This window comes from Drosophila yakuba, chromosome 2R (assembly GCF_016746365.2).
Source record: "Drosophila yakuba strain Tai18E2 chromosome 2R, Prin_Dyak_Tai18E2_2.1, whole genome shotgun sequence".
Classification (NCBI taxonomy): domain Eukaryota; kingdom Metazoa; phylum Arthropoda; class Insecta; order Diptera; family Drosophilidae; genus Drosophila; species Drosophila yakuba.
This window is the reverse complement of record NC_052528.2, coordinates 9,713,724-9,740,157: the sequence shown is the minus strand read 5'-3', so window position 1 is coordinate 9,740,157 and position 26,434 is coordinate 9,713,724. Positions and strand designations below refer to the sequence as shown.

At 39.5% G+C, this 26,434-nt stretch overlaps 1 protein-coding gene, 1 long non-coding RNA gene and 1 pseudogene across 11 annotated transcripts in view; 1 reads left to right on the top strand and 2 right to left on the bottom strand.

The window, feature by feature from the left end:
- The window catches only part of LOC6529894 (microtubule-actin cross-linking factor 1), a 75,257-nt gene that overhangs the window by 46,311 nt on the left and 2,512 nt on the right, over window positions 1-26,434 (bottom strand). For 3 of the 10 annotated variants that reach the window (XM_039372755.2, XM_039372756.2, XM_015197006.3), the window contains exons 1-4: window positions 20,461-21,036; window positions 4,993-5,054; window positions 4,298-4,387; window positions 4,029-4,199 (exon numbers count right to left, since the gene is read on the bottom strand). In XM_039372755.2, coding sequence (XP_039228689.1) covers window positions 4,029-4,199; window positions 4,298-4,387; window positions 4,993-5,054; window positions 20,461-20,557 — 420 coding nt within the window. In that variant the 5' untranslated portion in view covers window positions 20,558-21,036. Of the gene's footprint in view, window positions 1-4,028; window positions 4,200-4,297; window positions 4,388-4,720; window positions 4,781-4,858; window positions 4,877-4,992; window positions 5,055-20,460; window positions 21,047-26,434 lie in introns of those variants that run through there. The other 7 variants (XM_015197017.3, XM_015197013.3, XM_015197002.3 and 4 more) reach the window with 4 other exon arrangements.
- Window positions 14,626-15,070, bottom strand: LOC120321119 (annotated as a pseudogene).
- On the top strand, window positions 18,591-19,905 carry LOC120321120. Its single transcript, XR_005560687.1, has 2 exons — window positions 18,591-18,660; window positions 18,779-19,905. It is a non-coding gene; the product is annotated as an uncharacterized LOC120321120 (long non-coding RNA).

Genomic DNA, 26,434 nt, shown 5'->3' with positions numbered 1-26,434 from the left:
GTTGTTGTTGTTGTCGTTGGCCCGGCATATTTGCTGGCCATATTTATGTATGGGTAATAAATAGTCTTAACTGCTGTCAGTTGTTTTTCGATTCACACACACTCTCGAATCGCTATAGTCAATATGGTCAATACTCGTACTCAGGCAGATGTAGACCCCACACCTTGAGTTTTCCCGGGTCTCCGAGAAACTGTGCAACTGAATTGCAAATCTAATTAGCCGCTGCAGGAATGTGGTGCGGGACGTGGGGGGGATGGTATTACGGCTAAGTACTCGTATTGGGCATATGCTTATTAATACCGATATGATGCAACCCAGTAAACAATTGCTGCATTATGTTTGCCACTATTCGTAATTTGAGCACTGTTTTGCACTTGAAATGTGTTGTTTGTGGTGGGAAAACAAAGCGGAATCAGTAGCTGCTAATATTCATAATACCCCCTCATAGTTTTCCAACGCATTGGGAATCTCCTCACTCAGAAAAAATTTCATGTCATGTATCATAATAAATAATACCAATAATTTGCGAAACAGATCAAAATAACAATATTCCATCTATAAAACACAATTCATTTCCCAGTATATTAATATATAATTAATTATTATATAGAAATATCTTATCTTTTTACGCTCTTTGCACCTCGACGTTCTAGTTAGTCGCCTAAACCTCGAGCGGAACTTGTGGGGGTGACTAGTGAGGTGTAGGTGTCGCACCAAATACGTATTACATTCCTAGGGATATCACCGTGTGGGCTCATCATCATAGGCACCCTGATCGAATCGTTTACCTCGTCGCTTATAATTCCATCTACACACTTGAAATATATCCAGCGGTGAGTTTTCATATTAATTACAAGTCATTAAAAACACACTTACATTGGTAAACGCTTATCGAGTGCAAATAACAATTCCAGACAGCTCATGACATTTGCATACCAAACAGAAAAGGACGGCGAATCATAAATAGAAAGAGAGAGGCGGTCGGGCAGCTTGTTTCCTTATTTGGTCAAAAGCCAAGCTATCGATTTATTAATGAAACTCTGTTTGTTTTTATCTGCGATGGCTATAGATAGATTTCGAGATCAAAATCGAGATTGAACCCACACACATCGGAGCTATTCAAAAATTCAGTCATCAATGTCATAAATTAAGACAAATAAGTGCATCTGTTGTTTTTGTTGCTGGTAGCATTCCGTTTTGGCCATTTGATATGCTCCACAGCCAGCTGGTTGAGAGTTCGAGTTCGCTGCTTGCGTTGAAGTCTTTCGTTTGGCAAGAACCGAGGATTGCTGATGTCATGGGCAGGGCACTAAAAAACACCTTTAGTCCACCTGATTTTTTTTCAAGTAATTCTCGTTATTGTCTGTTGCTGCTTTTCAACTGGCATTGACTTTATTGTAACACATACATACCTTGGCGTATTATAATAAATCAAACGCCACAAAAAGCAGTCCCAAAATAAAAACAAAATAAAATAATAATCTTTTCAAATTCGAACGATGACGTGAGAATGTCTGGGTTTTCGGTGGCTCTTTGGTCATTGTATTTTGGCTTTCTTTCGAGGCGTTAGTTTTCATGCCTGGGCAAACTGACTAAACATCGGTCATGGCATTTTGGCCAAATATAAATGCCTGGCATACATATCCGCACTACTCCCCAACTAACGAGCAATGAAAAATGGCAAATTGCTGGGGAAATTATCTGATGCTCATAATGAAAACGTTTGTCAGAACAATTCGACACAGATCTCGGCGATTTGGCACACACCGTCGCCTTGGGGATCACGGCAATTTATTATTTAAATTTAGCAATTGAGCGGCTTAGGAAGTTTACGAGGCAGCCGCAAGGTTACTCTAAGATTTGTAGCTCTCGATACGGCGCTTTAGGTGTACTAAATAAAGCAGTAAGTCGCGTAATACGTTGGCTGGATAAAGTAAGTTATTGGCTATATTAAAAAGTAATAAGGTAGGAAAACATGCTCTTAAAGTGTGACAGTTTCTATATAATATTAAGTTTAAAAGTAAAAGTTTATGCCAAAAAATACGTCCTCAATGATTTTTGTAGTTTAATAATCTAAGGAAAAGTTTCTCAACCCTGCCAAATGAAGAAGTTATATTTAACATCATTTAAATTTATCATCAGTTGTACTCTCAACTAACTAGAGCGCACTAGAACCTGTAATAATTAAGCTAAAAGCTGCCATAAATATGCACTAATTTGTTGGGGAATCATTGGAACCACGTGTTAAGCACTAGAAATTACAATGCAGCTCAACAGGTTTTATGTCTCAAGTAAAGGTAAAGTCTCTGATTGATTGTATTGTTTTTACTGTTGTTGTGGGTGGTTCATAGATCAAATCGATTCCCTAGCACAATTTATAACTTAATTACTAGCTAAGCAGCGTTACAAACTGCCAGCGGCTGCTGTTTAGAAAATTGCTCCAGCGGTTATTATTATTTTGTTCGCCTTTAACAATATATTTTCGCCACGTTGACCCACAAAACACCGATCATTAATTGAATATACAAAACAGCTTGGTTTTTGCACACGAATGGAAATAGGAATTATGTCATAATTGCAAGATGTCGATTGCGATTTGGATTTAGATTTGGATAAGTAAAAATTAAATGAGACTGAGAACGCTGTAAGGCAAATCATTTGGTATGCAAAACAAGAAATATCCTTTTATGTCGATCGCAGTCAATTTGCATATTTTTTCTGCGCCAAATCGGATGACATCAGACACCCGCAACAGCAACGATAATATACATAAATCCTTGGCGGCAGGCAGACAAGAAATAATGAATAAGCCAGAAAACAGTAAACAGTAAATGACGCGCGATTGAGTTTCACATTGTCAAGTGATTTACAATTCGTTCGCCTCAATTGAATGAGCGCCATTTGGCAGCCACAGTTGCGTGTTGCTGCTGCGACTGTTGCTGTTGCGGCTGCCGTTGCTGTTGCTGTTGCCTCATGGTCGGTGAACTGGCAGCATCATTGAGCATTTATGCGCCCCATCGATCAAGTTGGAGTCAAGAAAAGCCACAGCCACATCGACAGCCAACGACGACTTGAAAAATGCATCTGCGTTCGTCGTAGGTTACGAAATATCCAAGTTTCGGATTGACACACATACTGCGGAAATGTATTTCGTCGATGAGTCAGTGACAAAAAATAATGTAATTGGAGTTTTTTAATCACAGTATCCGTCATAGTAAATTTATCACAATGTTCGGTGATTCCCTTAATTAATTTAGGTTCGTTATATATATATCAAACCAATTGTGCTGTTTTACTCATAGCATATTTTTGATAACATACTTATTTGTCATATGTGTTTTCCATACTCTTATATCACATATTTATAAAATACTTCATAAATAGCTTGTATGATATATTTTGGTTTGGTTTTGATCAAAACTGCATCCCAACGCAGCATTTCATTGGGCTGGCTTGCCTTGCCTTGCTGCCAGTTGTTGTGTAGGTGGCCAAAACCACTCCCCCCCGCCCCCACGCCGCCTTTAAAGCCAACTCGCGGCCTTGCTGCCGACGAACTGTAGCAGCAGCAGCGGCAGCAGCATCGTTATGTGTGTCAGTCAGCGGCGGCGGCAAAGAGAAGGCAATCGGGTTGCCTTAAAAGGTTGGGACGCTTTTGCCAAAAAAAAAAAACAAAAATACGTATATATCTTTGGGTAGATCGAGCGTAGTTCGTAGCGTGTCAAGACTGTAGCTATCTGGTAGCTGTGTAGGCTGCTGCTGCCAAGTCGGCTCAATGAATCGATCCAAACGCCCAAATGAAAACAAACTCTAGACCGGGGGGTCACCTTCAGTCAGTCAGTCAGTCAGCCAGTCATTGAGTCGCAAAGAGCGGCTCGTGGGCGTTTGCTTTTGCTGTCTCGCTGACTTTGAATAGCTGCCCACCAAAAATCGGCGCCCACAGTTTTGCTCCAATTGCTCAATCAATGAAATTATATTTGTTGTTGTATATGGTATACCTTAGGTATGGTATATTAGTATCAACAACTCACCTGGAAGTGCAATATAATTGTCCAGATCAGGCCCAGGGTCAACTTGGGATTGCCATCCACAATATCCTCGGCGCGTATGTTGACCAGTTTGATCTTCTTGTAGCGCAAAAAGTCCAGTGCCATTTGTGCATTCTGCAGCATATGGAAACGCATTTTACCCTTCTCGCGTGGCTATAAAATCAAGGTACAAGGGAAATAAAAATCGAAGTGAATAAAACATTGGCGAGAGCGTGACAAAACTGCTAAGAAACCAATTGAATAACACTTACCAGGTGTTCGCCAGATAGCACCTCCAGGAGTGAAAGTAAATTGTGACCATCGCGCAGATCTTCGAACAAGTCCACCACACGACGATTGGCCTGCAGATGGGGGAGGTGTTAGTGAAATGCCAGTAAAAGGCGATTCAAATAAATTAGAGAGTAACCCAAAGAAAAAGACATGCAGGCAAAACAACTCAAAAAAATTGCTGGCACTGAACAGCAAAACAAGCCGCAAGGTAAAATTAAACATTTTGGCTAAGCAGCAAATAAAAACTCAAGAAAACAACATCAATGATAAGTGGATGATACCCTAGCAATTGAAAATTAATTTGAATGTTGCTCAAAATTAACAACAGCAAAACAATTAAGACTTTAAGAAACAACATCAATAATAAATAAATATTTAGTTTTTAGTTTTTTAGGTCGACTTACAGACTGAGAACAACAGGGTATGCCATTTGTGGTTACACAAACATGTAGCATAGTATAGGTCTGAAAATCGCAGGAAGTTAATTTCAAAGTATGTTAAAGAATAGCTATAAATTTAATTTTATGTTTACTGGGGAATACCTTAGCATACTTCCAATGCTGCTTGTGGGAAAGGTAGACAAATTTTAATTTCGAAAACATCAGTAGGTTTCACAAATTTCAGTTAAGTTTTATGCTTTTGTGGGGCACCATTTTAAGCTCGATCATTAACTCACCTTTTTCAGATGTTTGTTCACCCATTTTGTGAAAGTCTTCTTCTGAATGGCATCGCGTTCGTCTAAATGGGGAATTGTTTAAGAAAGAGATCACATATTAGAATTTCTCGATAAACTGGATTTTTGTTAGTAATCAAAATTCATGCAATGCCTGAGAAGTTTGTGTCGAAAAAAGAAACATTTCGAATGCCGTCATCGTTGATTAAAAAATGAGTAGTTTATGTAAAACAATAAAAATTCAACCGCCCACAATCAGAGTTATTAATATTCGGCAACGATTATTTCTTTATTTTTTGGCCGGTTTTGGCAAATCAAGTGCGGGCGTTGTATAATCTTCCTAGGGCCTTAATTAACTTGTTTGAACAAATGTTCCAACTGCTGCCAATTAGTGGCTTATTAAAGTTTAAACTGTGAGTGTGTGGTTTCCCTATTTACCCTGCCCGTTCATCCTATCTTTATTTCCGTTCAGGGTCTCGGCAAACTTTGGTCAATGTTTTTCTTTGGCCTGATAAATTCAAAAATCGATAAGAAGTGGGCGGGCAGGAGTTAGGTAGCTTTGGCTTTGATTTGTTGTCTGACACATGACGTGAGTGTGTGTGTGAGTTAGTTTGCGGGAATAACCCATCTACCGATAAGCTAATGGTCATGTTGCCACAACTCTCGGCACAAAAATCAAGCATTTCCAAGTTGTTAAACATTTCGGAGCAATTAGTAAACTTTTGGTGGACTGATTACTCCATGCAGGGGCAGAGCTGGGCAATAATTTAAGTTAACCACCCTTTTTTAACATAATCTTATCAACGAGAATCAAAGAATGCAGATCCATAAAAAAAGAAACTCTACAGAAAATTCAGAACGTCAACGACTCCTCCAAGTGTCGAGCTCATTGTAAAAGTATTATATCGGCTGATAAACCCGATAAATTCAAGTGCCAAACACATAAAGCCATAAACGTAGTAGATCAGAAAATAACCAAGTCATATAACGAGCGACTCAAAGCAGAAGCTCAAAAGCAAAACAAAAGCGCTAAAAGATAAGGTAAAAAGTGACAGAGAGAACAAGTGACTGACTATAGTTGAACGATCCCAACCAGTTTAACTCTCTTCTCTCTACATTACCCACTCTCTAAACCTTTGCAAAAAAGAACTAGAACGAAGGCTAAATGCCCTTGGAAATGGATTACCAATACTCAAATTTAACTTTATGCTTAATCTCTTAGGGCGACAACAAGTCTAACGAGCCAAAAACTAACCTAGTTGTGTGGTCAACAAAAGAAGCGTGTTTATTGATAAACAATTTGTAGCAGAGTCGGGTAAAAATTAATTGGCAAATAAGTGATGGATCGTCGTGAAGAATGGACGGTAACCGTGATTTGTTTAGAGCCCAAATACAGTGCAAGCTTCCTAGAACGGACAACTCTCTTGAGCGGAGAAAGTCCTTCATACAATATAAAACGGGGTTTTTATACATAGATTTGTTGCTTGTTAAGGAATAAAATTCTCGAGCCAATAACTCAAAAAGCCCTTCGATGATTTCCAAAGCAAATATGTCAAAAGTTATGACTTAATAAAACAAAAATTTAGTGATTCATGGGATTTCAGGCAAATACAATTTTCGGAATTGCATGACCAAACAAATATTTGGTTGTAATATAACCCATAGACCGTTAATACCCTATCAATAATTTTCCATCTCTTCAGTTACAGGTAAGTCAACTCAAAGAGAGAGAGACAGAGAGAGTGTGAAAAAATGGAGAAGCGAAAAGATCTTGAACTTGTTCCAATACGATGACGCATCGGTTTGCAATTTTCCATTCAAGCGGAGATTCCAACTCTCGAAAACTCGCCCATTCATTGAGGTATCCGATCTTTCCGCAGAAATCTTTCTGCACGATTGCATGCAACATAAACCCGATTCGTAATCGAGCTTATTTTTATCTTCCTCTAGGCCAAGAACAACAAACAAAGAGTTCATAAATATTCACACAAATAATGATTGTGCAAAGGTGTACGACTCCGCCGGCACAAATACCAAAGCAGGGTAGCACTATCTGGAAATGTGTCTGTATGCGGCTTTTTGAAGAGCGCGTGATGATGTCACGTTCTAAGTTGAATTTGTTTTTGACGATTAAACGTTCGTTAAGTTGTTGTAGAAGAGTTCGGAGCTGCTTATTTGAAATTTGTTAATGTTTATTTTTGCATTTAGTCATACTCATTGATTAGCACACTTAACCTTAGAAGGACGTTTGATCATACAACTCTGATTAAAGAAACCATTCAAACGGTTACTTGAAAGAAATCCACTTCGAATTTGGTGAAGTAAAAATGTATAACAAATAATTGATTTCCAGTTTAAAACAAAATAAAAAGAAAACTACATAATAATTATATATGCTCTTGCATATCTAAATTACGAAACAAGCAACAAGGGTTAAGATATACCAGTGAAACTTTTTAATGTTCTTTTTTATAAGGAAGGTTGTTTGATCGTGTTTTGAACGTTTGCAATCAGCGATAAGAAATTCACGCATTTGCCAGATATAATAATGAGCTCACGCTTCACTATTAACGTAAGGAAATGCACTTCAAATGGAATTCAAAGTACTTCCCGCTTTTATCAACAAGTCAACAAAATTCCCTACTAATGGCGCCACCAAATTAGTATCAGGCAATCGAAAACGTATAACCATAAGCATAAAACGCCCATATAAATGCTTACAAAAGTCAATAAGCATAAACCCGTTTATTTCGGATGGGCAAATGAGTTCATTTTGAAATTCGTGGAATTCTAAAGCCAACCGAAAGTTTGTTAATTTGCCAACACAGTTTTTGGGTGTCGGAAAGATGGAAATATCAGGTTTCCAAGAGGACAGGGATTGTTGGACGATATATCATTTCCAAAACTTACCCCCAATGAACTGTAATGAACAATCTGGCTCTTATTAAATTCAAGGTCGAGATGGCACCCTTCTATTTGATCAGCATTTGATGTGCCAAGAAAGGTGCGACCAATGGTCTGCGAATGTGTTTGTATTTGCCCAAGAAGTGTCAACACTTTATATTTGGTGATTGTCGGAATTTGTAATATACGAGTATTTATAACACTCGATAAGGCCTTGAAAAGTCCGCCAAAGATACGAAATGCATTGCTAAAAAGTGAGATAATTTATTTGTCACAGCTTATAGTTGTTTGTTCTTCGGATCTATTTCACATTCCTGCGGATTTTGCATATATTCCGTTCGAAATCTTTAAACCAGTTGGAACGACTAAGCTTAAATGTTTGCTTCAAATTTCTGTGGACTCTAAGCTAGCATTTTAAGAGGGTCGTGACCTTGACCCCTTATAATTTGCCCCCAAGCTTGGCTTCCGTCATATGGTCTTAGTGTGTAGTCGGTCGTTGGGAAACATGTTTTGGGTTAGTTAAGCTTAGAAATACATGAAACCGCGACGGATTCATAATTGAAATTCATACAAACAAGATACAAACGAAGCGAACTTGAAATGCAAATGATTTCCGCCGCTGTGGCAATTAATAAATCTTTTTCTTGGATTCAAAGAAAAGGAGGAAACATCAAGGAACTGGAACACAACACATGCCAAAGAATCGATGAAATCCTATTTCCCACTTACGCATTATGTCCCAATCTTCTATAAAATGATCCCAAATGGACATGCTACCTTTAAACTGGGTGAGTGCATCCTCGTAGCCACCCTGCGGCTGTGCCTGGGTGGATGAGTGCTTGGCCTTCTTGGGAGCAGCCGGACTACTGCTGCTGTTCTCGTACAGCGAGGATGCACTGCCCGTCGCCGAGTGGCGATGATGGTGGTGCTGCTGCTGGTGGTGCGGCTGGTGGTGGTGGTGATGACTGCCGTTGCTGCTGTACAGCTCCCGATCCCGCTGCTCCCGCTGGACCTGCTGGTACTCCAGCGTTCCATTGTTACCACCCGGTGAAACGGAGATTCTTGCCGGCGACTGACTGCTACTGGTGGTGGCATGATGGTAGCTCTGATGGTGGTGCGTCGTCTGGCGGGAGCTGCTCCGCTTCATGGAGTTGTTGCTGCCCGGCTGCTGCTCATTGGGATCGAAGCCCAGGCGGTCTTTATAGTAGGAATGCGATGTCATCTTGCGGGTGGCACATTAAAAGACTCGGATACACTCGAAACACTTTGGGTGAACAACACACTCCTCAACTTTCGCCGCAAATTCTTTGATATTTCTTTATTCGCTGTCGATTTTTACAATTTTTAGCACGTTTTGGAGTTTATGTTTGTTTTGCGATGGCACTTTGTGATTTGTATTTGTATTGCTCTCGGTTGGATGGACCTGAAGTTGGAGTTGTCGAATTTAAATACAAATGATTCGGAATTTTGTACACCTAAATTAGCTGCGATGATTCAGCTACAGACGCAGCGATCCGCGTACTTGAACGTGAAATCATCAGAAAACAGCAATTGCAAATGAGTTGCAATTAGCGAGATACGAAATCGGATTGTACTAAGCACCAAACCAAATTTAAGTAAAAGTTCTTGTTGAGGAAATCGGCATATCAAATCTCGCAAAAAAAATAAATGTTTTATATTTTTGAACCAATTTTTTTCTAAACCCATAACATTTCGTAGAAGTTTTGGATTATCTGAAAAGATTATTTATATTTCTAGAATTACATTTTATAACTTTACGATTTGTAGGTTCCTATGTATAATTTCTAATATCCATTGCTAACCTCAAGATCAAGTTTAAGTTTTAAAATAAATATAATTCCATCACTTGGATCATTTTTCCTGTGTATCTTAGAAACGTTTCTATATAGCTGGTGTAGTTGACTTTGTGTTTTTGTGCGTTGCCGGCATTTTGTTCCAATTGGCCGATGGCCAAAAGAAAACGTGCTGGGCGAAATGTATCTGCCAGATACACTGGTGTACATTTGTGCATTTGTCGCCAGGGGCGAACGAACTGGCGACGCCATGTATCCATCAGATACAGCCAGAGATATGGGATACTGAGATAGTAAAACACAATGGGAGAAGGGCGCGATCGCGATCGCTTCACTTTTACCAGACATCCAAATTGAAACTTATAGAGATAAATTGAAACTGAAATCAGACGCAGCTGCACAACACACAAAGCTCAAGTAAAAGCGAGCACTTAAATCATTTCATTCCGAGTCAACTTTTTTGTTGTATTTCTTCTTCCATTTTTGCAATCTTCACAATGACAAAACTGCGATCCAATTTTATTCGTGTACTTTCATTTGCAAAATCTCTACTTCTGCCCCGATTTTGAAGTTACTTTTTGTGTTTTTTTGGTGGGTGATTCCATTCAATTCATGAGGTCAGCTTGGAGCTGTATTTCTGGCTCGGACCCGTAAGCACACAATAAGTATAAATAAATAAATGCCTAGACACGCAACCAGCTGCGGGCCCAGGAGACGGGTTGTCGCTCTGATTAGATACGAATACAATTATATATACCCAAAGTCGTATGTAGATATGAACGGACAAAATTTCTTTCGATCTCTCAACTCATTTTTCATTCAAAGTTTGTGTAGTTTATTTACTTTACCAATGGGGTACTTGAATTCTAATCAAAAGTATGTATTGCAAAATCGTTTTTTATTTTATGTCACTGTATATCTATAGGTAACATATATAAATACATTAACAAATTCAAAATGCTACAGAAGGTGACTTGAATTAATTAGTTTTTTTTTGCCGTTTCCTAACATTCATCAGTATTAAACAATTTTATTTGAAAGGGTATATAAGCTTCGGCATGCCTAGTGCACTTTTGTCAATTTGTTTGCATTGTCTGCTTTAAATTTTTAATTTATTTATGCAAACTCTGGGCGTAACGTAGCTGAATGACAAACAAACAATTTTTCTTGGCCGTTTCTGTGAACTTTTACTTGAATTTTGGTTTAGGTTTTAGTTTTGGTTCATGCTTTATATCTTTGGTTTTTTCACGGTTTTTGTTTATATTTTCCATCGTCAACAGTTTTTTGTGTCTTTTTTTTTGCATCTTTCACTATGCTGCAAGTGGCTTTCAATAATTTTCACTCATATTTTTTGTTGCTTGTTATTATTATGGGTTTTTTGTTATTGTTATTTGCTGGCTGCTTGTTCCGTGTGCATTTTCCATTCACATGCAAAATTTCACACACTAAATTCACGGAAAATATTTCCCCACTGCCACTGTCTGAACTTGGCTTTTCGCCTCTCTTTCTCTCCCTCCTTCTACTTCTCCTCCCACACCTAGTCCTCCTAATCCACCACCACCTCTTGCTCCCCCACTTTGTGGCACAGTTATGGCAGTTGTGCATTTTCTCTCATTTTCTAAGCCAGGTTTAAACGGGAGAGCCGGAATTAAGTATGCCTGGCATGTCAAGAAAGCCGTGTGTTCAGAACTAACAGGTAAAAAGCAGGAGAGAACGAATAGAAGAGGTAGCGGCAGAAAAGTGGGTGCACTGAGAAAAAATCTATTAAATTAGAGAAAATTGAAACGGTTTTAAACTCAACTACCAAATATACCTATGCATATTCTATATATTTAAAGCATTTCTTTGATTTTTGATTTTAATAGAACAATTTTAATTCAAAGTCTAATATTTGCTGAACTGTTTGCCTGTTAATATATATGTACCAGTGCTAGGAGTTTTCAACACGTACTACATTTTTCCACAATTAATATTTTTTCGGGTGTATAGAGCAGTGCATGCGTTTGGCATGACTAATTTGTCTTTATAAAGGAAAAACCTAAATGAAATACACACTACAGTGCCACTTTGTAGATTTTAGTGCGTGTGCAGCGATCAAAAATCCGAGACCAGATCGCCCCTAAAGAGCAATTCAAGCTCACCAAAATCTAAAGAAGAAAAAATCTGACAAAAACTGGTTATTGAATGAAAAGCCAGCCGACGACAGACAACAACAACAATAACAAGAACCACAAAAAAAATGGCAAAAACAACAACGCACAACTAAAAAGAAGTTGGGAGAAGTTGAAATTTTCTTGTTTGCGCGACAAGCAAATATTTTAGAAATGCAACACAGCTGCTGGATTCTTTTTCTCTTTTGGGAACTCTGTAGTTCTGAGTTCTTGGTTTCCATTTATGATTTCCTTTATCGGTTAAGTTTATTTAGGACGATAACACAACGATGGACATTTTTATACACAGTCCACTCGATTTAGTCATTTATTTATTTTTATAGTGTTTTGACGTCTTTACTGCCGCTTTAACACAATTTTTGCACTAAAGATAAACGCGGTTTGTTTTATATAATTCTAGAGTGTTGATTTCGAGGGCATTTTGATTATAATTTTGCACTTTGCTTGGGGTTTCTTCTCACTTTTTAAGGGCCAAGTTGCGTTCGTTAACTGCGCGTAAGTGTGTGCGTTAACAAATTGTTGTTGCCACACCATACACACACATATGTATTCATATACGGACGCAACGCACGCACACACACACAGTCACTGGTAATGGAACGAAGTTCTAGCAGATAAACGCCCAACCGCTCGGTATCGCGGTTCAAATTTGACTGAGCGCCGCTGTGCTAAACGAATTACTTGGGTGCTGAGATACAGATACAACTGCAAGAGCCACAGAGATACAAGAGCGCAGAGAGCACACAGAGCGAGAGAGTGAGCGGGAGCGGGGGCGAGCGATTGCAGGTGAGTGTGAGTGAGCGGAGCAGGTGTAGCGCGTGATATTGTTGTTGCTAACAGTGCTCTCTCAGTGAGCAGGATCACTTGTCCAATTTGCTGTGAGTGAATAAACTCAGCTACAGAGTTCACTAACGTGTTCATTTCTTTAGTTATTTACTCGCTGGTCATTAGAAGTTCAATTCGATCAAATTGATCAAATGATCATGATTCTTAATGGATGAACTTTAATAAGTAAAAATCCGAAATATTGATTTAGTTGGCTATGTGATAAAAAAATATCAAAAATAATTGTCTAATTACGGCAAATGCATTAATACACTGTCAGAATGTTAAATTTACCCATTTGAATAACTCTTTTTATCTGAATTCACTCAAAAGCAGCTCAAAACCAACTGCGTGGCCGGTTTTGTGTGGGAAGATAAGAGCGTAAGAGCGGCAAGTCAACGCTCTTTGAGCTCTCAAACTTCGAAGCTTAAGCCGCCAAGAATGACCAAAATTGTCGCTCTGCGACGAGTGATATAAAGGGCACTGAAAAAAAGTAGGGGTGATATTGCAGCCAGCTTGATCTTAACTTAAACGTGTTAATGCATTGGGAATTATTTAGGTAAACCTTCAGGACTCTAATTACTCTACCACACTCCTTCAAATTCATTGCTCATTCTTTTAACTATTTTTCCTGCAGTGCATGCGAAATGGAAAGAAATTCCTCATATTTGGTCACAGCGTTAGCTATTTTTCTGCGGGCCAGAGGAAGCCGCTTAAGCATGTGGGCTCGCCGAGAAGCGAGTGTATAAAAAGAAAATAACATAAACCGCTAATGGTCATGGCCGTTAATAAACAGAAAGCCCTAATTTGGCTCTCGTCTTTCTTGTGGTTTATTAGCCAAGCCGCAAAGAAATGGTCATGGAAATAGAGAGACCGCAGATCGACACGCACTTGTAAACAAATTTGAAAGCTGCAGTTGAAAGAACTCTTCTGTTTGTCATAAACACAAACAAACCCGGCGGCCAAAAATAAAATATGATGTGTAAAAATAGTAGAAGAATCCATAAAAATGTACGATGCACTTACACAGATTAGAGAGCAGAGAGTCGAGCGCTTTTCAGTTTTCCCACTCAAGAGCAGCAACTAAGAGCGTTTGAGGCCCGATCAGCTGAGATGCATTTGCTTTCGGGCCTATTAGCTTTTTAAAAAACGCGTTATGAAAATGGAAAGTGGAATTGCATACGACCACAAAAAGTAGAAGCGTAAACCGATCGGAAAGGCAGCTATTGAAAACAGCTGTTTTGCTTTCAGCGGAAATACTATGCAGACGAATTTCAGTTGAACGAGTGTGAGTGAGTAGGAATCACTTGTATTCGATCATCACCGTGAGTCAGGTCGAAAATGTGACTAAGCCTCTGTCCATAAATGAGTATCGAATATTTGGCGTAGGCTTAATGCGACCAAGTTACCTTTTTTTCGGTTCTTGGGCGAAAATGAAACACATATACCTAAGGGGAACCACACAGCGAAAAAATCACATAGTTTGTGAACTGATACTTGTAAGAGGTTTATACTTTAATCAACAAACATTAAAAATACTCCAATGTAGAAACATTTAAATCAATAGTCAAAAAATACTTGGATTTTGGCTGAATTTCGATCGGAAATCAAGCTGACTCGTGTAATATTACTTATTTAAATACAATAGCATTTTCCGGCAGTGTGGGTATGGTCTTTGGGCCCGCCTTCGCTCATTTGCATGTCGCTCAGTTGGAGTTTCAGTCGCGATCTCCGTCTGGGTCTCAGTCTCAGTCGAGTGATTGCCGCATCTAGATAATCCAATCCATCTACTCCAACACTTGGCAGTCATCTAGTTTCCCTCTTGGCCGACCAGCCAGCCCACTTCCTCGAGTGGACAACACCCCCAGACAATCGATATACAAGTAATCCAACTGTTTTTTCATGCACTTGCTGTTGTGGTTTTAATTAGTAATTGGCAATCGCACATCATTGAGCAGATTTTGAATTACCAGGGCCATTGGCACTTTGGGGGTGTAGCGAGGTGGAGGTTTTTAAAGAGGGGCGCCAATTTAATTGCCAACTGATTGTTATGGCACTTTGAATTGCCTTCTGGCACGCCATTGAGTTGGGCTACAAAAATATATATCGAGCATTGGGGAGGAGCGGGCAATTTGCATGCCAATCAAGCGAGGATTTCATATAGAAACCTAAGGAACTGGGCTTTGATTTAAGGCAGGCATTGTTTGCACAAAACTTAATGGTTTATTAGCGATTGAGTGGACTCACCCACTTAGTCACTGAACTGCTGGGCACCAGCTGCCGCCCATAACTATTGCCATGTATTACTAAACCGCTGCCCACGCTCACGCCCAAAGTCTTCGGAATTCCGCCTGTCACAACCAACATCCGTCTCAAGGCAACCAGCAACCAGCACAGCCTCAACAACCTTACGAAAAACAAAATGAAAAAACAAAAAAAGAATCAACTGAAAACCCAGACTCGAACTCAGACGCCACTGCAGACAATTTCCCGTTTGGTCTCGGAATGCCGGCAAATTGAAATTGCAATCGAAGAGAAACGACAATTTATTCGCACAACGTCATGTGCTTAACACACTGTGTCACATAAATTGTGAAATATGTATAATTATTCTTGATTTTCAGCTTATAGATACTCTAATTTATGCAACCTTTTTTAATAGTGACTGATATTGAATTTCTTAAATAATGCTAAGCAATAGGGACCCAATATTAATGTTATAATTTATGACTGACATCCAAATTTATACATTTATTTCTTAAATATGTATTTTAATAACAATTCAAAATGAAGCGATAAGTATTGCCTAATTGTCATTATTTCATATTTCATTTTATAAACAACAAGTTCGTAATTTTTAGTTTGTTTTCTAAAGCAGAACCAAAACGCAAAAAACAATTTAAAGATTCCTAGTTCATTATTGTTGAAACAAAATTACAATCAAATTAATTACGCATGCAGAAAGTATTTATCAAAGTAAACACACTTCTCCTTAAACATATACGATTGTTCCATTTAAAATTAAATCGCTCTGAAACTGTAAGGTTCGGCTGCTGCGAATGGAGACATTATCCGGCATTAAGTTTTTGCAACTCTCGAAATAACCAGAAAGATATGTGTGTCAATGTGGCATTTGGCCAGGCTTATTGTGAACAGTCACAGTGTAAACAAGTCAGGATGGAATGCCGGCTAAGTGGACTCCCCCACTGTCCCAAACTTCACCAATACCATTGAAAAGTTACATTTTCCCCCCCTTTTTTTGACTGACTGATTCCCTTTTTTGCTGACTTTGTAAACAAAGGTGGCAAAACGGGAAAAAACAATGGTATATGGAATATTCGTGTAAGCTCACATCACCTCAAGGGTGCCCTGCCCCGTGGGCCCTCCTTTATGGAATATGGAATGGGTTTGGGTGACCCACTGAAGGCAGACAGTCCCCAGTAGTGAGTGCCTTTACCCATCCCCCAACTGAAAAAGTAAAACTGGTTTACAGCACCAAGTAGTGGGCGTTTCTTACACTGGAAACAAAGATCCTAACTGAAGAGGGGGGAATGGAAATTAATAAACTTCCAGAACTATTAAATGTGTTTGTAATCCATAGTAAATCTAAAATGATTATTTGATTCATTATTATTTATCATATATCACATAAAAAAAGTGAGTGTAAACCTTCGCATACAATTAATGTAAGTACTTCCCTCAGCATTGACGCTTTGTTTTCAAAGTGTACTTGGTTTGCTGTTCACTTTTATTCGCGTGTAATGTCATTTAAATGATTGCTCGATTGCTGACAAAGGCCAACTTGTTTCGCAGCAGTGACGTCATGGTCACTCCACCCACACAGATATCGGCAAAAACATCGCTGTGATATATATAACAGGTCATAAATATCCATAAATTGATATTGGCTGGAGCTGAGATCATTGCAATTTCTGTGAAAGCCACAAAAGCAGGAACGCCTTGAATGAAACTCCCACTGAAGCTAAAAAGTAATGCCACTTGATCTAGCGAAATAAAAACATTGCACAACATCTGCGGAGTATAAATACGAGTATACATTTATATTTATACGTGTATATATCTCCCCCTCGATAAAGTATCTTGACCTCGCATAGTCCGAGTGTCTCATTTCGTGGCTGTTGATCGTCACTGGCAATTAGTAGCGTAATTAAATATTTGTGTACAAATATTTCGTACAAGTGTGCCTCTGCGTACATTTTTATATAGATTTTATTTTTATTCAAGTGCTTTGTCGGTCCTTCGCTTTGATCCACAGTTTTGGTTTCTCATTTGGAGTTGACAAATTGACACACAAAATTGCTTATCTTAATGAGTCAGAAGAGTTTCTCGGCTGTATTGGGGATGTGGGGGAGCAAAAGGCACCCGGGGATGGGCAGACAATTGTCTGGGAAAGGTGCCATATGGCGTTTTGTAGCCTTGGGGGAGTTAGATACCAAGATATTTACTGCATGTGCGTGTGAATATGATTCACAAGTATCACCTGCCAGCCAGGAAATCAAGATGTTTGTTTGGCTTTAAGCGCTACAGTTTTGTTCTGCCACTACTCCATTTTTGGTCGTTACTTTTGCCATTTAAAAGTCACATTACTAAGATAAAGTTTTTTAAAGAAATTAAGTTGGTAAACATACTATTATCCGACAAACCAATATAATGTTTGAAAAGAAACAAGTTTTTTACTTCTATCATTTCGTCTAAAGATCATCCAATCATCACCGATACATTCAGATGTGTCATCAGACTTCTGTCATTAGATTCCAGAACATTTAAAAGAGTCATAACTTAAGACGAATAATTACCGAAAGCAGTCGCTGGAAATAGAGAGATAAAGATATGGGGAGTGGGGAAACATAACGAACGCGAAATGCAAATTGAATTGAAAACTAATTAGAGATATCTATACAAACACAGGCACAGCCCATCGAGATATAGATACACAGCTGCAGAACGATATGGAGACACCAGAATACATAACGACAATTAAAAAACCACAACGATAAAGCAGAATCGCCGAAAACAGAGAATGCGAATACGAAATAGTACCATACACCGAAAGTCGCAAGGAAACAGAAGCAGAAACGGGTAACAATTGAAGAATAAAACAGTCTAGAACAGAGAAACAGTTATCAGTTTTCAATTAACAACATCGTGTTATGTCGGTAGGCGTATCTTTAACTTCCAGATACAACTCAAAATTCCAAAAATAAAAACAACCATTTCGTGTGATAAAAATACAAACGATTTTTATTGGGAAACAATAGGGAAATTGGAAAATGGTTTAATGTTTGATGATTATTGAGCATAATTATCATAAACATTTCTGAAATTCAAAGCTCTATTTGCCCAATAACTTTTCTTTGAAACGCAGACAGTTTGACCTAGTTTAATAGATAGATCATTAAAATACAACTCTGCTGACTTCCTTGTGGCAACTGTACTTCCGGTGACGGACGCCGCCTGTTGCCGGGCTAATTTACCCATTAAAACCGATCGTGTACGTAAATGTGCTTAGAATATCAATAGTTTTCCGCCACATAAACACAGAACGTAGACACTCGCTAGATTTATTAATGAAATCTGTACGATGCAGCGATCCAGGGGATTGGCGGCACCCCCTCTACAATTCGCGATGCGATTTTGACCAAGCCTATTGACAAACTAACTGAAAAGTTCGATAACGATAACGCGATAACGAGGCAAGCACTTCATCAAGACGCTGTCGATTAATGGTAATGGGACAGGCCAGGTGATAACACCCATCTAAAAATAAATGCTGTCGAATATGCTGTCAAAGTAATCCGAAAACGAAATCGAAAATGGCTCGCTTTAACGTATTATAGCATGGCCAAAAAACTAAAAATATTGCTTCATGCCCACATGCAAACGGCCAAATATTCAAACACCAAAATTGGTTCACTTTGCGCAGGCGTAGCCAAAAGGTGAGAAAATTGAAATCAAAATGCAAGAGTAAAAGTTTAAAAATACATACAAAGCACAATTGTAAACAGAAGACCGTAAGCAAATATTATTTAATCGAGGCATTAACACATCTTTCAGCTTATCCAAAGCAATGCGATTAAGGGGGCGTTATACTCTTTATAAGCAATAGTTATACGCTTTTTTTCCCCTTTTTCGTGGAGCTGGCAACTGTTTGTGGGCAAGTTTTCCGCTTTCCGTTACATGCATTTGGCCAAATTGTGTGTGGGCTAACTGGCTCAGGGCTAATTAAAACTCAGCGGCGAACAACGAGAATTACATGGACCAAAATCAAAACTCTGTACAAAAAAAGCGAAAAACTCCATTAGTCGGGCGAAAAACTTTTCATTTCGCATGTGAGATCGGATTTGGGTTCGGATATGACTATGGAATGGGAACATGAGGGAACATTTGTGGAGGTGTTTTACTCTCTGGAGGCCTTAATCCCAGACATCAATCTCAATTTATAAATATCTCCACAATATACACACATACGCAAAGCTCGTTAAGGTAAAACGAGTTTTGTTTTCATTTTCGTTGACGATCTTGGGCGTTTCTTACTTATCGAATCAATTTCAATTGAAAGCAATTACAACTGAACGCTGACGCATGTGCATTGTCATGCTGGAAGTGTTATATCTGAAGTAAGATTAAATGTTTTATGTATCGGAGTTGTTGAGGTCTTGACAATACCATCTAAAAAGAGATTAAAAAAAACCCTTCAGCCTCATAAGCTTTCAAACTTTGCATTTTGCACTTTAGAAACGCCAAAATCGAACCGCGAATCGCTGAAATCTTGATAACTCCAATATTCAATGAACCAGAAAACGCATGTTGCTACTGATCTAAATGTAATTTATTTCCGTGGGCTGCGATCCGAGATTCTTTCACCGCTCGACAATCCCTTGAACTGCTCACCGTCAGAACTTTATAATAGACATACCCTGGGCACAATGCGACAAGTATTCAATAGACATCGCATTCTAGTGTGCCTCCATTTGTGTGTTAGCCTTTCTACTTGATTATTGTGCGGCACTAACAATGCCCTCAGGCATTGCGACGGCGACATAAATTTCGATTTTTCAGTTGCCATTGCAAAAAGTGCCAAAGGAGGGAGATTGGGGGAATATATCTAGTACACATACATAGTTCTGTGGGCCGCAGAAACTCCGTTGGCGGAACAGAAATAGAACTACAAGTGACTGACAGACAAAACGGCAAAGCTGGCACAGGGACGGGTTATGGGGATGGCTATATAGACAGACCGGGAGTATGCAGGGGAGATCGGCTGGGCGGAGGCTGCAACCGTTAGCGTGGAATTAGCGCATAATAATGCTGCGTCGACGATGCAAAATGGCTGAGAGGCGAGTGGAAATGCGAGCACAGTTTGGCCAGCACTGCCGCCTGCCAAGTGCAATGAACCGCCGAGTGGTGGTGCTCAACCGTTGGGTGGCCCGGTGGGTGTGTGGGGCACGGTGGGTTGGCCAAATATTTGCGCAACATATTGCCATTTAAATGGAGCTATCAGCCGGGGATTACCTCAATTGCGGTACAGTGTTCGCTGGCTATATTTTAGTTAAGCTGAAATTTTATTTGTACACAAACTTCTGGCAGTTTAACCAATCATCAGCTACAGGGGTCGCTCGTTGGGCTATTCTAATACGATCTTAAATTTCTAAGGTAAATTTCTAAATGAGCGACCACTGTAGCGCTTTCTCGGTTAAATAGTACCTAAAAAAAACGGTTGAAACGAGGGCACTCACCTGCTATGCGGAGAACCGCACGATCCGCCGGATCCAGCTGCAGGATGCTGAGCGGCTTGTCCTTAGCCCATTCGCTAAGGGATTCGCGATCCATCATGATGTTGGCGGCACTCCCCGTGGACGCATAGATGCGGCGTCGCTGGCACAGCTGCTGCTCCGATTGGTGCAATCGCGGCTGCAACTGCAACGTGGGGCACGACGGCGATGGTGCGGATGGCGATGGTGACGGCGAATGGTGGTGGTACGGATGATGGTGATGATGGTGGGAGGATCCGTGGGTTCCGTGGGATCGACCGCCTCCGACGCCGCCGAGGAGTGCCGCCTGCGGGGAGTGGGGCGACTGGGGGGTGGAGCGCGAGCGGACGTAATTGCGGGGGGACGCCGTGTTGTTGCCGTTTCTTGTGGCTGCGTGGTGCGGAGGACGGAGAACGGATGGCGCAGTTTTCCGAGTTTTTACGGATGTGTTAGTGCTGCGGCAGCCTCTTGTGTTTACTTTGATTGCACTCGAGTTTCCCTGTACTTAATCTTAATTTTGAGCTAACTAAAATTTGGCTAGCAACATATTTGCTAAATTATAATACTTAAACTGCAATAGAAACAAAAATAAAACGAACTTTAGTTTTTTAATGTTATTTTAGTAAGAAAATATTATGAATCGCCTATTTAAAAACTATTTCCGGAGTTTTTTGGTACGTTTTTAGATTACAATGTTGTTATTTCACTTTATTGTGCGCCCAAAATTTCCTCTTTTTAAATATTTTTTAACCAAAATTAGATAAAGCAGAAGTGTAATTATTCAGTATAGAAGCAGCATTGTAATTTCAGAAATTCAAAAAGCGCGCTATTGTATTTTACTGCATACTTTTAGGCTGGTTGAAAAGTAAAGTTTTAACTGCATTCACACACTTTTTTGCATATTTAATGGGTAAACTAGTCGGTAGTGGGATTCTAAAAGGGGGTAAGGAGGAAGAGGGGGATATTTCCACCGCCTTATCGGTGTGCTCTCATTTGCACACAGTAGGTCATTGGCAAATTAAGCGGAAAACAATGAGCCATAAATGTATAAAAATATACATGAAAGCAACTGCTGATAACATGGCACAGTTTTAAAATGACTGTGCCTCGGCTATTTTTTCGAAGTAGAAACACATCGAATTTGCAACGGAAACATAGAGCAAAAGCAATAGCACCTTAAAGAAACCACCAAAAGAAACGAACGAACAAAAACAGTAAGCGTAGTTTTATGTGTGTGTGTGTGTGGGCTTGAGTGGGAAGTGCATCAAAATGTCAACAAAAACCGCAAAGAGAGATGGAAGGAAGAGAGAGCGACCGGTTTTTTCCAGTTAGAAGAGAATGCGCATGCGCAAAGTTTAAATACCGGAAATGAAAAGGAAGAAAAAGCGTGGCGGAGGGAGAGAGATAGCAGCAGAGAGTAAAAGCAGAGCAGAGCATTCGTATGCAGCTGGCCAAAAGCCATAAAAAAAACAAGAAGAACTAGAATTGTTATTGCTTTTGGCCCGTTATTGTGACTTGGTTTTAAGTCTCTCTTTCTTTCCGTCTATACTTCGCTGTCTCTCTCCCCCTTTTATATTGGCAAAAAACACATGGGGTTAACAATATAGAACAAAGAATTCTTCAGTTTGTAAAAAAAAATATATCAAAGGAATTTCAATTGTAAAGTTGTAGAAACTACCAAATTGCGTTTTCTATACTCATGAAGTCATATTTTCTTGCTTCTTCGAATTTACAAATAAATTAGTTCCGTTAATTGGATATAATTAATCAGAAATTAAATTCCCATTTAAACAATAGTGTTTTAAATAGTTAGAACGTGTAAAACGTACTCATTAAACGGAGATAGCAGTGGAATTTCCTACAAACCAAGACCATCAAGTAGAAAAAACGTAGAGGTATTTAATTTGTAAGGCGAAGCATTTTTGCAGTGCTATTAGAATGTCCGTAACTGTTTTGCAGCACGGCTCGATTGCCAATTATCGCTGCTAAATTGAATTATTATTGGGTATTGGCGATTGGCAAATGCCGCGTGGGATCGACGACTTGCGGGCTTTTATCAGCTGGTGCCGCTGGCACATAAACAAACTCTAACTGTACAATGTGGAGCGTTAAATAAAATCGCTCCATAAATGCCAGTCGAGCGACTAAATTTGGAATGCGGCATATAGGGCATATGGGGAATACGTGGAACGTGCGCGGGGCTCCTGATCAGATTACCTTCAGTGGCTCTCAAACTGCGGGCAATCAACAGGTTGACTGACGGCCTTTGAATAAAAAGAGTTATCAAACGATATACGAGCGGCGAGAAAATATTGGGGTTTACTATTTTGGTGTTCCAGCCGATGTGGTTACCTTTTTTCCATGTGCGTGATTCGGTTTGCTTATCAGTCGCCAGGAGATAAGCGAGGCAGTGTTTTTGTGATTGCGCTCATGACTTGATAAGTTTCACGGCGCCCACGAAACTGCTCTCTTGCGTGTAAAAGATCTTAAAAATATGTATCTTTTACTTTATTTTTATGTAAAGTATAACAAAATGTTACAAGATGGTAAGCCAAACTTAATTTTTGATATGATATGACAAGATAAATGCCCCATAGATAACATATTCATATCATTTTCTCTATTAAACAAAATTCTTTTAAAATTTAATTAGTTTAAGATCTTCATGTTTCTTGGTTCTTGTCTATAATGGAAATGAAATTAAATATTCAGTGAAAAATAGAGGTATAGCTACTTCTAAACCATGTAGTATTGTAAATTGGCTGTTTGGGCCACTTAAATTTACAGATTCCTTATACCTGAGAAACGGAACATGACGCTGATCTAATCGGAGACCTTCTATATCTACGCTTCTACGACTGATTTACGATTCCTCCCTTCCGGCGTGTAAGACAGCGGCAGACCCACATTTAGTCTTAATTTGAACAAAGCCACTCGGCATTAAACTTGCAAATTAGATGCGCAAATTGAACGAATAAATGGCGAACGAAAACGAAATCGAAAAGAGCCAGTCGATTGTAGCCCGATGCCCTCCGACTGAGCGGTGAGCATACCAAAAGCAGCAGCTGTTGTGACAGTAAAAATAACACAAGTGCGGCGCCGGTCAAACAAAAAGTGAGCAAACTAAGGTTGCCGAAGGCCAAGGGCTCTGTGCAAATGAAGGAATTAGCAGGCTGCCACTGCCGCTGCCGCATGGGAATGCAAAAAGAATGTATCTAGCGTCTAGACAGTATCTTCTTGACGAAGTGCCAGCGAAATGCCTCGTAAGAAACCTAATCTCTCAACGGAGTCATAGGGGGATTTTACAAAAATTTACAAACTTGGAATTTTTCGATATTTTTAGAGATATGTTTCTCTGGAACTAGAAGTACGACAAAAATTCCGTCAAATCGGCAAATAAGTTCTAATTTGAATATACTTTAAAAATATATATTTACTTTATTAGTCACTTAACTCTCATCTAAAATTTTACAGCCATAATTTTTCCAAATATATAGGAATTTAAAACAAGTTTTAAAATTGATGACTCTTAAAATGGCTGTTATTTCAGTTTTAAGTATGTCTAAAAAGCTTAAAGCTTCAATTTTTATGAGTATTAGCAAATATAGTAGGCAAATAATTTGTTGAACCCAAACACAAAATTTTAAAATGCCCATTATTGTTACATGAAAATCATATAGTGTGTGGAAAAAATGCTAAACACAAATAACAAACAGTTGATCGATATTTGCCAATTAGACCCTGTACCCGAAGCACATTATTTCCGGGCGATCACTTTTATCTTAACAACAACAACTCGATTTATGATCCAATGCCACTCAAAGCGCCATTCCATTTCACCATAAAGATATGGAGGGGGCCCTTGAGATAAGGGCTTGAGGAACTGAAAGAGAGCTAGCTAATAAACGGAATTGAAATTATTCTGGACGGAATGGGAATCCACTTATTCGCGTAGGTGTCCCCAGTTCTCACAGGGCTCTCGTGGATGGGATGGGGTTCCACTCACCAAAGTGGAATTATGCGAGACACAACCAAGTCAATTAAGCGACAGTTGAAAAGGCAATAAACAGGCAACCGCAAAAGTCACAAAACAATAAACGTTGATAAAAATAAAAACGGAAAAAAAACTGAAAAAAGAGCAAGGGAATGAAACAAGTTTGACAACGTCATCGCTAGAAAATAGAACAAATGTCAAAAAACTGGATAAAAAGGGTTCGCGGGGCTGTCATGGGAACAACGATCGAGTTAAAAATCGTCTAATTATCAACAATGGCAAGCGACGGATTTATAAAATGTGGAACTAGGCCCCGGGCTACGCGGCATGAAGTCATATTCGAAGTAAATTGCATTGATTGCTCAATTAGATCATTGCTACAGGGTTATTGTTATGGGATTATGTCATGGTATAACTATCGGAGATCGCAAAAATTTGCATGTCAAATTGCTAAACGGGTTCAATTGATTTGATATTCTACAAGTTCGAACTCAAATCGATTAATATGGCGTTGGGGGCATGCTCTGAAGGTTTCTGGAAATGCCCTGCCCAGCTGCTCCATTAGTTAGTTTGTGTGCTAATTGATAAATGGACAGACGATCGCCGACTAATTAGGCTCCGAAATTCCTAGTGGGCGTCGCCCGACGACCGGCGCAACTTTAATTATCCACTCAAAAGGGCAAAGATCAGTTCGGAGTGGAACGCAGATCTGGGAGTTCTTTCAGCTGGGGAACTGCTAGCTATTGTTGTGTGGAAATCGAGCGGTTGATTGCATTGTGTTCCCGCTTATCACAGATGCCACACACCAGATATGGCCCGACAAGGGTTCCGAGATGCAAGTACCATGTCTACCGCAGATAGGCGGGCTGGCATCTGGGGCTTCCCGACGGCGTGTGAGAACATTAGCTAATGGAGCGCAGCCAAACCAATTTGACACACAATCGGGACTTTAACCTTTCATAGAGTAAGTGCTGGAACATCTTTATTGGATGTTCTGAGTGGTGAACTCTTGAAATATTAAGGATGAGCATGGTCAGCAACGAAATGCGTTGAATCTTTCATATTAAAGTTATCGCTGCCATCTTAATGCTTTTGTAAACACCATTACAACACCTTAGCTGGAAACCAAAGGGCACGAAATCCTTTCTTAAAAAGTTTTTAATGCCACTACCACCATCACCTTCAATTACCCCGATCTAAGGGAATAGGATTCAACTGTAATGGTAGCGGACACACCTCCTCCGTTAGTGTCTGAATTTCCACCCAGCGGAGACATCTAGATTTCCACGGCCGATGGCCACTTTGTAGTGCAATCGCGACCTCGGTGGAGTTTTCCAACTGACGATACCAAGTGCATGTCGCTGCCAATCGAGGGAAACACTACAGAAACCTGAAACTTGTCAGACGGCCCAGTAAGCAATAAAAAACGAACGCAGCTGGCAGAAGGAAAAACCTGCGGGGAAAGGGGAGTCTAGTTGTTCGGGGCCCAACGCTTGAGTGCATTTTCCAGGCCGACAATCACCACTAGACAACTAACAACTAAAAACTACTTGAACAAAAACTAAGACAACAGCAATAACGAGCGTTATAAAGGCAACAACCCCTTTGGCGGATTCCGATTCCAGCCAAGATGGTGTTTGATTATACTCTATGCTCGCCTACCGCCTACTGTGTAGTAGTAAAGTCACAGGGTGTGTCGCAACTCATCCTTTTGGGACGCATTAAAAGCGCATTCGGGAAACTCATTAGGAATATTACATAAATGAAAACGAAATATGCATATTAGTTCAAACCCTATTCGTTTTAAGAACTTAGAGCTATCTCAAGGGTATTATGTTTCCTAAGATCTTTTGTACATATTGTATGAAACGGTTTTTTTAAGAAATGGTTTCATTAAAGTAAACTACCTAAAAAATTGTTTTACCTAAATATTATTATTTGCCATAAATCATATTGAGAAAGGTC